The following is a 14,781-nucleotide window of genomic DNA, read 5'->3' on the forward strand; positions in this document are numbered from 1 at the left end:
TGCTGCAGGATTGCTGGAGAAAACAAGTAAGAGCGTGATATATTGGATAGAGCCCAAAGCCAAGAGGAATTTTTCTCACCTACATCATTTCCTACAATACATTTCTACCTTGTATCCCAGAATACCTGTACTTAATAAATAATTATTGGTTAATTGATTGAATACTAACTGATAATTCAGGAATTATTATGAAAAAAGTTCCTCTTTTCTGTTTTGCTATTACGTTAAAGAAATAAAGCAAGCATAAAATATACTAAAAGTGCCATAATCATTATTTGATTTTCCCAAACATAAAATTACTGGGTAGTTAAAATTTACTCTATCATCATATTACCTTTTCTATAATCACTGTATCCTTCTTTATCAATGATTTTGAGTTTAGTCATTATCATCCATTTCCTGGATATAGTGTAGCTGACTGTTGTTTTTATGTCCACCTAACAATATATTGTTGTTCAGTCATTTTCAGTCATTTCTGACTCTTTGTGACCCCGTTTGGGGTTTTCTTGGCAAAGATACTGGAAGTTTGCTACTTCCCAATACAGCTCATTTTACAGATGAGGAAACTTTCTTCAGTATTCTCTCCTTCCTATGTTGCTGACTTTTGTTCTCTTCATTTAGATTTACTACTGGAAAGTGAAAAATTCATCCAAGAGGAACAGGCGTCATGTTGAGAAAAAAATCCTCACCTTCAATGGCAACAAGACTCATGGCATGTTGCCAGGCCTGGAGCCTTTTAGCCATTATACGCTAAATGTTCGAGTTGTCAATGGGAAAGGGGAGGGGCCTGCCAGTGTTGACCAAGTATTCAATACTCCAGAAGGAGGTATGAGATTAACATGCTGAAAAGAATGAGAATTTTGCTAATATCAGATTAGCTGCTGAGGCATCCTGGAGATCTCTATATGACAGAGTTAGTCTGTATTTTGGAAGCCAAAATTCGTTTTTCCTACATGGGTACACAACAAAACCCAAAATATACAAACGGAGATAGAAAAGCACACGTGGGCAGAGCAGGCAGTCACCTACATTATGTGTTTTTTTAGGAGAGCCAATAAATCTATTTCTCTATTCACCCCTTTCTGTGATGAGGTATTGTGCATCAGACCACAGTAAAGAACCTGTGTCATCCACAGTGTTGTTAGTTCTGACTGTGAGGAGAGAATAAGATCCAACATTCTCTGAGAGTAAAAAGCCCTCGAATACTCCCCTGCTTACTTTTCTCTAGCTTTTCTTAGATCTGGAAGAAACATCTTTTTTCCCTACTGACTCCTAACTGGAGACATTACAAGGTCAAATTAACTGTTTACAAGTCAAAAATAAGGCATGCTTCTACAAAGAAACTCAAATGAAACAAATATAGCTGAGTAAGACGATCAGAGCTTCAGTGCAAGGTTGACGTACATACGTATTTCTGTCAGATGCTGTCAGTCATTGCTTCTCTATCTATTCCTTCTTTAGTGTTCCCCTTTTCTCCTTTTGACCATATTAAATAACTATTTTTAGGGGGAAGCCTGTTTTCTATTTAAAAGCAATAGCAGTTTCCATTTAATGGGCTTAGATAAAATATTTCACCAAGGGGAGATTTTTTTTTAACTATTGTTCAGACAACATTTTCAAGTTGTCTAAATAATAGGAAAAAATTGATAAATTTTGAGGGGGCCATGTATAGGCATGGCCTTAATGACTTTAGAGGTAACTTTTAAAAGTGAAAAAATAACAATTAAGATATTTAGGATGGTACCTGATGAAACTTTATTAAATTTTTTGTCAATTACATAAATACAAATATGACATTTATCAAATACCTTCCACGTGTAGAGCATGTGCTAAACTCTGGAGTGGTATAAAGTTTAGATACAACATATTCCCTGACCTACCTCTTAGACCTTAGAGGTTAAGAGCAGGTTAGACACCAACATAGATAATTATTATCAGGAGTATACTGGTAAAGGTTTAACAACTGGCTCCCCAGGGGGAAAAAAACATTTTTGATGTTTAATCTGTATTACTGAGATTTTTTTCTAATGCTTTCTTCAGTGACCAATCAACAAAAAAAAATTCAAATGCTGATTTGTAGCCTTTGCCAATTTCCAAGATGTATATGCTCAAACTGAAAATTTAACAACCAGTTCTTGAGAGACTGTATGAGCTGATTCTAACACAATATTACATGACAAGTTCATTAAAGGATTGCAATATGACATATTGTATTGTATCTATGTTGTATATATATCAGGTCTGATAAGAGAATTCATACCCATTTGAATTGGACTTTAAAGCTTGGGTAAGAGTTAAATAGGTAAAAATGAAGTAGAAGGACATTTCAGGCAATCAACAAGTATTTGTTATATGCCTACTATGTTCCAGGAGCTGGCAGTACAAAGAGAAAAGTGAAACAGTCTCTGTTTTTAAGCAGCTTGCATTGCATTAATACGATTATACATATTATTTACAAAATAAAGTCAAGGTAATTTTAAGAGGGAAGGTCCTGGAAGTTTGGAGGAATCAGGAAAAGGCAGGGTTTGAGCTGAGCCTTGAAGGAAACAAGGGTTTCTAAGGGGCAGAAGTGAGGAAGGAATGTATTCCAGGAATGGAAATGCAAAAACAAAGGAAAAGACAAGGGGGCAGGAAATGAGATGTCATATATATGGAAGAACAAAGGCTAGTTTGGTTAGACCATAGAATATAGGAAGAAAATAATGTATGGATAGAGAAGGAACAATGTCAGCAAATACATGAATATGTGATGTCAAAAGGCAATCACAACATCATGAGACTTATGTTTATCACAAGAGTAATGAGCGTGCGTGTGGAACCTGTTGGGTTCCTTGATTTTACAAAAAATTACAGTTTTATAACAGGACAAAAAGAGGCTGGGATACCAGGAAGGGGTGTGTGACATGGGAGAGGGAATGGTGCAGGAAAGATGGGGAAAAGGGCAAAACCATTCCCACGCCCACTCCTCCCCCCATGCCAGGGAGGAGCAAAAGCCTCATTCTTTTCCCCTGGTAACTGTTAGACTATGAAGATAAAAGGGTCCCCTTATCTGCAGAAGACCCTGGCTGCATAAGCAGTATCCCAGCCTGGCACAGATGGCTGGCACCTGTCTTGCCTCCAAAGGACACACAGAGTCCAGCTTGGTGTATGTCAGCTCAGGGGAAGCTCCAAACTTGACAAATTCAGGGCCTTCTGTATGCTCTGAGTCCAGTGTTTCTGGAAAAAATATGGTAACTCGAAAAGACAAGTTCAGGAGACCCTTTTAACAGTGAGATCATGTTTTGGGAAGGAGTGGTCCAGTTTGTCTGGAGCATAGAGTACATGGAGAAGCATAATACAAAATTAGGCTATAAAAGTAGATGATACCAATGCCAGATAAAATTTGACCTTTTATTAGTTGGGCCACAGGTAACCATTTTAAGATTATTGAGCAGAGGAGTGATATGATCAAATCCTTAGGATCTCAGAAAGATTAGGTCTTGGGAAGATTATTCTGGCAACTGTATAAAAAAAGGTGGGATGGAGGGGCAGCTAGGTGGTGCAGTGGATAAAGCACCAGCCCTGGATTCAGAGTACCTGAGTTCAAATCCAGCCTCAGACACTTGACACTTACTAGCTGTGTGACCCTGGGCAAGTCACTTAACCCCCATTGCCCTGCAAAAAACAAAAACAAACAAACAAAGATTACATTTAGGGGCAGCTAGGTGGCACAGTGGATAGAGCACCAGCTCTGGAGTCAGGAGGACCTGAGTTCAGGTCCGGCCTCAGACACTTGACAGTTACTGGCTGTGTGACCCTGGGCAAGTCACTTAACTCCAATTGCTTCACCAAAAAAAAAAAAAAAAAAGATTGGGATGGAACAGAAAATAGGTTAGATGTGAGAAACAACTGCAATAGCTTTGGGCAGTGGTTCTGTCTTTGGACCACTTAAAGTCCCTGAGCTTTCAAATGCTCGTCACAGTAAAAACTATTTTCATATAATACCTAGATGTTATTTTCCTATTAAAACACCCCTCTATTTTCTAACTACTTATCTTTGTAAAGCTAAATTTCTTCATATAATTCAATCAAAACAATGTATCTCAATTCACTGAATGTAGAAGCAGATGTGAGAATCCAGCTATCTTCTATTGTCAGACATTAAAAAGATTTGCAAAAATATATAAATCAATTCCACTCTTCTCAATAAGTCTTTTGAAAAATATAGGTTTTTTATTGTCTGCTATATTAACATATCATAGGCTTATTGTTATTTTAAATGAATTTAATAAATATTTAAGTGAATCAGTTTTAATTTCTAACATGGTAAATATTGATAGATATAACCAACATAAACAAAAGTGTTTGGAGGTCCTTAATAATTTCTAGAAGTATAAAGGAGTCAGTCCTGAGACCAAATGTTTGACCACTGATGGTCTAGGGAAATGGCAATGAGAACCTAAATCAGGATGGTGACAGTGGGAAAAGAGAGAAGATAGATTTAAGAGATACTGTAGAAATAGAGATGATTGGAGCTGGACACTGGTTGGGTACAATGATAACCCCTGGCGATAACTGTATCAAGCAAAAGAATGAACTAGAAGCTTTAAAAATTGAAATATTGTGTCCTGTTGGGTAATCTGCTATTTTCATATGCAATACTATTAACATATATGTATAATATGCAATATTGAGGAGATTATTTGTACTGACCTTATTTTCTCATTACAAGTTCCCAGTGCTCCTCTTTTTCTGAAGATTGTTAATCCAACCCTTGATTCACTAACTTTGGAATGGGACCCACCAAGTCATCCAAATGGTATTTTGACAGCATATACCCTGAAGTTTCAGCCAAGTAAGTTATTGGGGGAGAGTGGAAAGGAGATAAAAAAAGGGGGAAGAAAAGTCTGTCTTTTCACATCTTAGCTGACTGATTCTTTGGGTATACAGAGATATTTATTTTAATATTTAATTTCTTTAAAGTTTGTATAATATAATTATCAAAGTATACTCTCAACATTTTCATTTGAAGGGAAAGATTATGTACACTATAAAACAATAGATTTAGACCATGTGCTTTCTATCACTGGTCAAAACTTAATTAAAATGGGCGTGCTGTTATTAGCTAAGTCTATAACTATGATATCAGCAAGAATAACAACTTCGATATGTTGCCTCTGTGCTAACATTTATGGGTTAATATTACATATAACTGTAATTTGAAGACAGAGGTAAGAAATCATAATGTGGCCCCAAATGGAGGATCTTCCAAATTTTCATCATATTGAATTTCTCAAACCACCCTGCACGTCTACCTTTTTTCTACTTATCACATGCCTCATTGCAAAAGGTCTAAAAGATTAGTATCATTTTAGTCCCATCAAGAATGAACAGGACTGAGGCAGCTAGGTGGCGCAGTGGATAGAGTACCAGCCCTGGAGTCAGGAGTACCTGAGTTCAAATCCGACCTCAGACACTTAACACTTACTAGCTGTGTGACCCCAGGCAAGTCACTTAACCCCAATTGCCTCACTAAAAAAAAAAAAAAGAAGAAGAATGAACAGGATTGGGGGAAGCTAGGTGGCACAGTGGATAAAGCAACAGCCCTGGAGTACCTGAGTTCAAATCCAGTCTTAGACACTTGACACTTACTAGCTGTGTGACCCTGGGCAAGTCACTTAACCCCCAATGCCCTGCTCCCTCCCCCCCCAAAAAAAAACAATGAGCAGAGGGGGCAGCTAGGTGGCACAGTGGATAGAGCACCGGCCCTGGAGTCAGGAATACCTGAGTTCAAATTCGGCCTCAGACACTTAACACTTACTAGCTGTGTGACCCTGGGCAAGTCACTTAACCCCAATTGCCTCACTAAAAAAAAAAAAAAAGAAGAATGAGCAGAACTGTAGAAAGAACGGAATAGAAATAAGCTGGGTTTGAGCCCTTTGTTGGCTACATTCAGTAATGCAGATTGTGTTCCTGTTATGAAATGAGAATAGCTAACTGAATGTATTTGTTTTCCCATGACAGTTAACAGCACACATGAATTGGGCCCTTTGGTAGATTTAAAAATTCCAGCCAACATGACAAGCCTCATTTTAAGAAATTTAAGTTACAGCACACGCTACAAGTTTTATTTCTATGCACAAACCTCAGCAGGATCCGGAAGTCAAATAACTGAGGAGGCTGTGACAACTGTGGATGAAGGTAAGATGGGTATGTATAAAGAAAGTCTTCATATCTGTTCCAATAAGTCAATGTGTTTCCATTTTAATAACTCTAAGCTTTTTTCACTCTTTTTAAGGGACATCTTTATACATGTCATGTAAAGGTTGTTAGTTGATTTTCATTATTTCGTATAATCTAAAACCAAAGTAGTAAGATCTTTTCAAGTTTAACATGAAAATTTGAAAGTTTACATTATAGTATTGGGGGGGAAATTAAGTTTCTCAAGGTGGTTGAATTTTCTTTCTTTCTTTTCTCCCTTTCTCTTTCCCCCCTCCCTTCCTTTGTTCTTTCCTTTACTTTTCTTCACTGCTTCCTTTCTCCTTCGCTCTCTCCTTTTCTCCTCTCTGTCTCAGTCTTTCTGCCTCGGTTCCTCTGATTCCCTCTCTTTCTCTCTCTCTGCCTCCCTCTCTGCCTCTCTCTGTCTCCTTTGTAATAAGGTGGTATAGTGGCAGAGTTCATGATTTGTGGGTTTCACTATGCACATGACAAATCACAACTTCTCTGGGCTTTTTTCCTCATCTGTAAAATTAAGGAACTGGGTCAGATGCTCTCTGAAGTTCCCTTTCCCTCTAAATCTAATCATTCTAAAGGCTAATTAAGTAATCCATTACTTTTTCTTTGGGATGGACAAGGGCCTTAAATTCACTATTCTGACTAGGCTAAAGAAGCAAAACATGTCATTAAAGGATCCGGGGCAAAAAGCAACACTTTAATGTAGCCAGAAGTGTCTGTTATACTTATTCTAGGCTTTATAACCCTTTGGAATTTTTCAGACTATTTGAATGATTAGCACTTCAGATGATTTTATGAAAATGAAGATGATGCCATCAAGTGCATTGTATGTTTGCAGAGTTCTAACCTTTAAAGCTTTTTAGAAGTTATCCACTTAATCTTGAAAGCTTTTCTGAAATGTTATAGTTGGTTAGTATTTTCTCTAAAAAGTTGTTTGAAATATCTTCAGCCTGTGTTGTTCATCATTAGCACAAAACACAATTAATATAGCTTAAATGATGTATGGATAGTAACTTTGCATTCACTTCTTGGTGCATTTGGTAACAACAGAATATCTGATGTAGTTCATTTCATTATACTTACGTGCAGTGGCATTTTAATAAGCATTTTTTGCTAAGCTCTCTGCATGCACTTCTGTCTTGCAACTAACCACATAGTGTCCTATTTTTGTTTTCTTTCACTAAAGCTGGTGTTCACCCACCTGCTGTGGGTGCAGACAAAGGTAAAATAAATCACCTGCATGACTTTGTAAATGTGTACAACTTGCATTGTTATGCATGGGAAATTTCAGCATGGGTATGGAAAGAATGATCATAGGGCATGCCTTGAATACTTAATAGAGAAAAAAAGAAATGTAAAATAAATCTAGAAAATGCTTCAGAAAGAACTCAATACAGTATATACCTTAATTGAAGTTCTGTTCTCATTTGCGCAAAACCCCATAAATTCACAAGAAAAATCATTTTTAAGAAAGATTAATTAGAAAACTTATCTTAATCTACTTTGATATAAATATGGCCAAATTGGACAAACCTAATATCTATGGCTAATCCTTTCCCCCATCTTCCCTAGATGCATTGATTCCTGTCATATTTAAAAAAAAAACTTTAAGGATCCTGATCTTAGGGCATTTTGGTTTTTGTACAGAATATATGAATGGAAATTTCAGTGGTGATGATCCTAAGTGATGAGAAATGGTAAATCATTTGAGAACCAATAGTTTTCTATATAGAATCCTCATACTTATCACTTAGATATTATTTGTACTTGAGTGGTTACTAGTAGTAGAACTTCTTTGCATTGTAAAATACAAACAGATTTGATTTTGAGTACTGAATGAGATCATGAAATCTACTTTTGAAAAATAATGTTGGTAGTATATTATAGTTATGTTTTTTTCATTATGGATGATAATTTAAAGTATATTTAGTACATTAAATTAGGATTGTTTTGATTGTAGTTTTGCCAGACAGTATAACAAACTTCAATTAAATTCCTTAAGTGTATTAATGTTAACTTACTACCATGCTGAACTAACAAAAGAAAAAAAAACAGTAAGCATATTATCTTGGCCTCTGTTCCCATTCTGTTACCTCTCAGTGAGAATGTTACATGGGTATCATTGGCCTAGTAGAACTGATGCATTGTAGCAACATTTGCTATAAAATGCATTTCTTTTAAGTTATTGCTGTTTTAGTGATAATTTTTCATCATAGCATTGGATATATATTCTACTGGGTGAAAAAAGTAAGATCTTAATCCTGTTTAATGCTTCCAAACTTTTAAAATGACATCTAATTAGGAAAAAACACCTTTCTGGTGAAACAGAATTCTATTAATTAAAATGTTCTGTACTTTAAGTAAAAATACTTAAATTAAGAATATGATACTGACATGTAAATTATTTTCCTGGAAGCCTTAAGACATTTTTATACTTCACCCATCACTTAACCTTACTGATTTTACAGGCATTAGCAAAGGAAAATATCTTGTGTATAACAGTTGGTGGGAGCAGATTAAGCTAATGACTGAAATAGTCAAATATTATTTAGAATTAGGAACTGGAGGCTGACTGATATCTAAAACTAAGCAACAAAATAGGAGATTGCATTCTTTTTCTTAATTGTGTTTTTTAACTTATAACTAGTGCTTAGTGAACCATTATACTGTACAACCTAAGTACTGGTTCTTCTCAAGTATAAGCTAGTTGCCAAGAGGTCTTACACATAACAGCTGATGATAATGGCATGACTAATATGGCACATACAACATCTTAGCATAAAACTTGGAGAATGATGCTCCTTAAAGTGAACATATAACCTAATTCACTAATTTCTTCAGTCTGGGATTCTATTAGATTAAGTTCTTCCTACTAAAGCATCAGCCTACTGTTTGGTGCACATATGTACAAGTGCTTTCAAGATTGACCCTCTTTACTGATATTTCTAAAGTTCTTTTTCCCTCCTAAATCATGTCAATAGTTTGGTAAGAAGTCTTCCCACTTCCCACTAATGCTATATGGCATGTTGAAAGGCTATGAAGGAAAATAAGCAGGAATTATAGACACTGGGTAGATAGGTGTGAAATGATGTAATTGAAGTAAGGTATATTTAGGATGCACTTTCATTAATCACCCAGGAGAGATATATTGGTATTAGGTAATTCATTTTTGTAGTATAAATGAAGGAATTTATTTACTTGTCTAAACAAATAGTCCAACAATATTTTTATGATATAAATTTAACAAGATATGAAGTGGAAAACTACATTGTACTCTAAAAAATGTATCCCTGAATATCTTTCAAAAATGAGTGTATTTGGCATAACTATTATTACTTTAAAAAGTATTGTGGATTAGTCATCTCTGATTTTACCACAATGTACATATATATTGTTAACTGAGTACCAGATTCTGGGACATGGATTTGGTCATCAAAAAGACCCTTTCCATCACTTCTAAGGCTAGCACCTATAATGACTAGGGGGGACTTCCGAAAAATGGCAATAATTTCATGTTGACCTTGATCCCACTTGAGGACTTCACTGTACATATGAATTACTTCCGTGACTTTAATATCTCTCTATATGGAATATTTTCAGATTGACATTTCCCTTTTTTGCAAGCTTTATTTTGAAAAGTGTTCCACATCCTCAATTTTCTTTGATGTCTTGGCTCCAGTTTAGATTCATAACTAATTCCTTCCAAAATGTGCTGATTCATTCTGTATAAATGAAAATGCCTGGAAAAGGCCTATTTCCAGAGAACAAGAATAGATTAGTTGTACATGCTGAATATTGTGACTACAGTGTCTAGACCTCTCCTAACTCAGGCATGACCCAGAACATTCAGTTGGGTAAATTAAAAAAAAATTCACAACTGAGTTTTGCTCATAGTTGCTCATCCTTTAATAGCAATTAAAATTCAGACTCTTCTAAGTAAAAGGATCCTTCCCAAATATGATACAATTTGGGAAGTAAAAAGGATAGAGATGGTATGTTAATAATTGAAATCATTTGCTCTGAATAATCATGTCCATATGTTCGATGTGTACATAGAAAATTAACACTATGTGGTTGAAAAAGGTATGTGTTAAAACTTCTGATCTTAATGAACATAGTATGGTTATGCTTCAGTAAAAACTATTTTAATCTTAGATGAAACATTCCATTAACTCAAAAACATGTTAAAAATGGCTGCAATTAGGAATCTAAAGCAGAGAGAGATTCTTAGCTTTTTTGGTAGAAAAAATCATTTATTCCATCATAAGCACTTATAGTTATTCATGGATAGTAACAGATAGACCCTCTTTGGCAGTCTGATAAATTCTATGTATCCCTTCTCAAAATAATGCATACATGCATAAAATAAAATACATAGGATTATAGAGGAAACCAATTACACAGAATATATAGAAATATAGTTATCAAAAATGTTTTTAAAGCTAGCAGACCCCAAGTTAAGAACCTCTCATCTAAACGAAATAAGTTGCTGTGGTTTGGAATAAAAGGCCATGTAAAAATGCTAGAGATATCAGATTGCCTGCTGTCTAGGGGAGGGGGAAGGGAGGGGAGGGAGGGAGAAGGATCTGAAATTGTAAAGCTTGTATAAACAAAGGATGAAAACTATCTTTACATGTAACGGAAAAAATAAAATACCTTATATGTAAATAAATAAATAAATAAAATCCTTTAAAAAATGCTAGAGATAGCAATTATTAGTTTAATGATGACGCAAAGTCAAAAAAAAATGGTTAGCAGTAAGTTCTAAGTAACACCATTTGGCTAGTTACTAATTAAACTGACAAAGGCTGATGGTGGAGTTTATAGAAATAAGCATGTAGCATATCAAAATTAATTTAGACTCTAATGTGGAAATTCAATTTCATTTTATTTCAATGACAATTTATTAAGCATTTATTATGTACCCAGGATTACATTAGCCGTTAGGGATTTAGAAACAAAAACAGGACAGCCCCTGTCCTCAAGGAGCTTATGTTACTGATAGGAAACAATATAAATTCAGAGAAGTAAGATATAGAGATAAAGATTTAGCTGCATATGTACATATAGACATCTAAGGCAAGGAAATACAAATGCTAAATTTATATAGTTTTCTTTAATTCAGTGACACTGGCCTTCTTGTTGTTCACTGAACAATCTCTTGACTTGGAGAATTTTCCACTGTTTGTCCCTCATGTCTGGGATTCATTCCCTCCTTATCTCTGCCTCTTGGCTTCTCTGACTTCCTATAGCTCCTACCCACCTTGTACAGAAAGCCTTTCCCAGCCTGTCATAATTCTAATGCCTTCCTTCTGTGGATTTTTTCCTATTTATCTTATTAATAAATTTATTTATACATATTTGCTTGCAAGTTGTCTCTGCCCGTTAGGCTTCCAGCTCCTTGAGAATAGGGATTATCTTTCTTTATATCCCCAGTGTTTAGCACAGTAGTACATAATAGGTAATTAAATGTTCATTGACTGACTAGCACTAAACTAAATGTAAACTATTTGATGATTTTTACAAGACCAATAATTAAGCATTTCTCATATAACCAATAAATAAATTTTATTATATAGTGACATTAAATACACAAGAGCCTTCTGTTATCCCTTTATTCGATTTTTTTTTCCATTAAAGGATGAGCTCTATTTCTATCACTACAGTGAGTGATCCATGCTTCCTGAACCATAGGTCATCAACAGACCTTTCTTTAACTTCTTCCTGTATCTTGGCTTGCTGAACAAATAGTAGACTCATTTATCAATCTGTTCACTCATTCACTTAATCAGACGGTATAATTTTTACCTTCTGATTTAAAAGAGGAAGAAGAATAAGAAATGAATAATCAGGGGGGCGGCTAGGTGGTGCAGTGGATAAAGCACTGGCCCTGGATTCAGGAGTACCTGAGTTCAAATCCAGCCTCAGACATTTAACACTTACTAGCTGTGTGACCCTGGGCAAGTCACTTAACCCCCATTGCCTCACTAAAAAAAAAAAAAAAAAAGAAATGAATAATCAGGAGGGAAGCTATTAAAAATATTTATCTGCAAAAGGACTAGCTCCCTTATGTGCAGTCTCTAATTTACACTGACATATGTGTGTGTTTATATTTTACAGTTTTCAACTATGGTTTCCAAAATGTCTTAATGAAAACTGAGTTTTTACATATGTAATTATAGAAGCCTCATTTCATTTATGATGTAAATAAATTAACCCAGGGCAATAACATTTATTTCCCTAACCAGTGATGCTTTTTACCTTCATCCCCAAAGCATTTGAGCAAGGTAATGCAATTTTTTTTAGATCTTCAGATATAATTATGAATCTGTTGATTTAGTAAGGACTTTCCACGGGTGTGTAAAAATTGTACATGTTTAGCTCATTGAATTCACTTTACATGTAGCTTTAGAATTTACCAAAACTTGGAAAATTTTTAAAATCTTAGCAAATTTAACAAAAGATCATCCATAAAGTTGAATAAAATAATGCAAGCATTATATGTGGTTTGAGCTGTTTTACTGGATGCATTTTTCACTGAGTCTGCCCTTTTTGGCAGGTAGGTAGCATGATGGCTCGCATAGCTATTTGAATTTTCATAGTCCTCTCTACTAGTAATATCTGTTGGGTTTGTGACAGAAGAAGTTTAGGAAGATGCAAGTGAGTTAGCTTCAGAGAAGGAGTCTTTACTTTGTCAGCAATATGCATCATCTTTGGATAAATTAAATATTCAAGAAGATTAGGCTTGAAATCATCTTTAGAACATTTATCCTCATTGGCAGCAAGGGTCAAGTGGTCTGCTTTGTCTACTTCGAGAGAGGCTTTTAGCTTCTATCTGGTTCTTAGATATACTTCTGAATTTAATTCCAAGGTTTGAATTAATATATTGCTACTATATAATTTACTCTCATGAAGGAAGCTTTCTCAACATAAAAAGATTATGGTTGGTTAACTTAAAAAGATAATGTCTGTGCCTCCTTTGTTTAAATAAACCTTGAGTCAAAATCTGCTGAATCCCTTTGGTACAGGTTTCCAAGGTTGAGATAATTGTCATCTTAAAGTGAACGTTCAGGTTTTGTTGTAGATGATTTAGTAAGGCCTTTAGTTTCTAGTCCTTTATGTTTTCTGTGATTTCATGTTTTAAGAATGAAGTATAAAAATGCTTGTGAAAAAAACTGCATGAATCTTAAGTGCGCATGTGTAATCAGAAAACCTTGACGGGTAAGGTTGTTTTGTTGTCAGTAGTGTGCCTTGTGAATGGTTTTTTACTTTTTCTTCTTTCTTATTTCCTCTGCTAAAGGATATTCAGAAATCCATTTTGCAACTTCTCCTGCTATGCATACTAGTCGTCCAACATTCTATAAGGGTACCGTGAGCTTCTTTCTCATTACAAACATGGTAGGGATAGCTACAAAAGCACATTTTCTATGAGGCTTGCATTAAGGGATTGGAGTAGACTCAAGGAAAAGTTGCATTATACTGAATCAGTCTATATTACAATTCAATAAATGAATACCGTGATATGTCGTAGGACTAACAGTCTGTTGATGGCAATTGGCATTATTCAGGATCTTTATGGTAGAATTCATAGACTGAGCTCTATGTTTTTCTATGCTAGTGCAGGAAATTTAATTGTTAATTTATTTATTAATGTTGTAATCTGCCAACCAGTATGATCTTCTTTGATTTCACTGTTTTTCAAGGGACTAGGAAAGAACCTTACATTTCAACACCATATTCCAAATTTAACTCTATTTTAGAAATTTCAAAAAATGGAACCTTGTTTTCTGCTTGTGTATTTGGATCAGCGATTTAATATTTTGTTTATGTTTTCTGTCATGTATTTAGTTCGACCAGTTAATCCAAGGATCCGAAATGTTACTGCAGCTGCCGCTGAAACCTATGCCAACATCAGTTGGGAATATGAGGGACCAGATCATGTCCACTTTTATGTTGAATATGGTGTAGCAGGGAGTAAGGAACTATTTCATTCACTGATTCTAACTTCTAAAATAAATTTAAAGATATTTTAGTCATTAAATGTCAAATGGCATTACAATAGCATTTGAAAGGATACTTTGGTTTGGGGCATCTAGAAATATTTAATTCAGAGGATAATCCAGATATTAAAACAAAAGTGTGTTTTGATCCATCAGATTACATATTTGATTTTTAAATAGAAAATCCTATATACTTCTTAACGCTATTAAAAGTAACTGATATAATTTATTTCTATTTTGGTAGCTTCTTTACTAGCTAGGTGAAGTGGTGGATAGAGTGCTGAACTTGGAGTCAAGACAATCTGAGTCTGCTTCTGTCTAACTCGATTTCCTCAACCATATGGGAATACTAACAGTGCCTACCTCCCAGGGTTGTGAAGACAAAATGAGATGTTATCTCTAAAGCATTTTGCAAACTTTCAAAAGCTACCTAATGCTAGACTATTATCATTAAATTAACAGATTTCAACCTTTGGCACAAAAAGTTGGATCTAAACCCCATACTACATTCAATTAAATTCAATATATTTTTTATTAGATGCCTACTGCGTAGAAGGCTTTGTGCCAC

At 35.0% G+C, this 14,781-nt stretch overlaps 1 protein-coding gene across 1 annotated transcript in view; it reads left to right on the forward strand.

Moving 5' to 3' along the window:
• The window catches only part of NRCAM (neuronal cell adhesion molecule), a 208,304-nt gene that overhangs the window by 169,386 nt on the left and 24,137 nt on the right, over positions 1 to 14,781 (forward strand). Inside the window, 6 exon segments of the mRNA XM_043968191.1 lie at positions 622 to 826; positions 4,712 to 4,834; positions 6,004 to 6,189; positions 7,400 to 7,435; positions 13,514 to 13,579; positions 14,062 to 14,187. Coding sequence (XP_043824126.1) covers positions 622 to 826; positions 4,712 to 4,834; positions 6,004 to 6,189; positions 7,400 to 7,435; positions 13,514 to 13,579; positions 14,062 to 14,187 — 742 coding nt within the window.

This window comes from Dromiciops gliroides, chromosome 5 (assembly GCF_019393635.1).
Source record: "Dromiciops gliroides isolate mDroGli1 chromosome 5, mDroGli1.pri, whole genome shotgun sequence".
Taxonomy (NCBI): domain Eukaryota; kingdom Metazoa; phylum Chordata; class Mammalia; order Microbiotheria; family Microbiotheriidae; genus Dromiciops; species Dromiciops gliroides.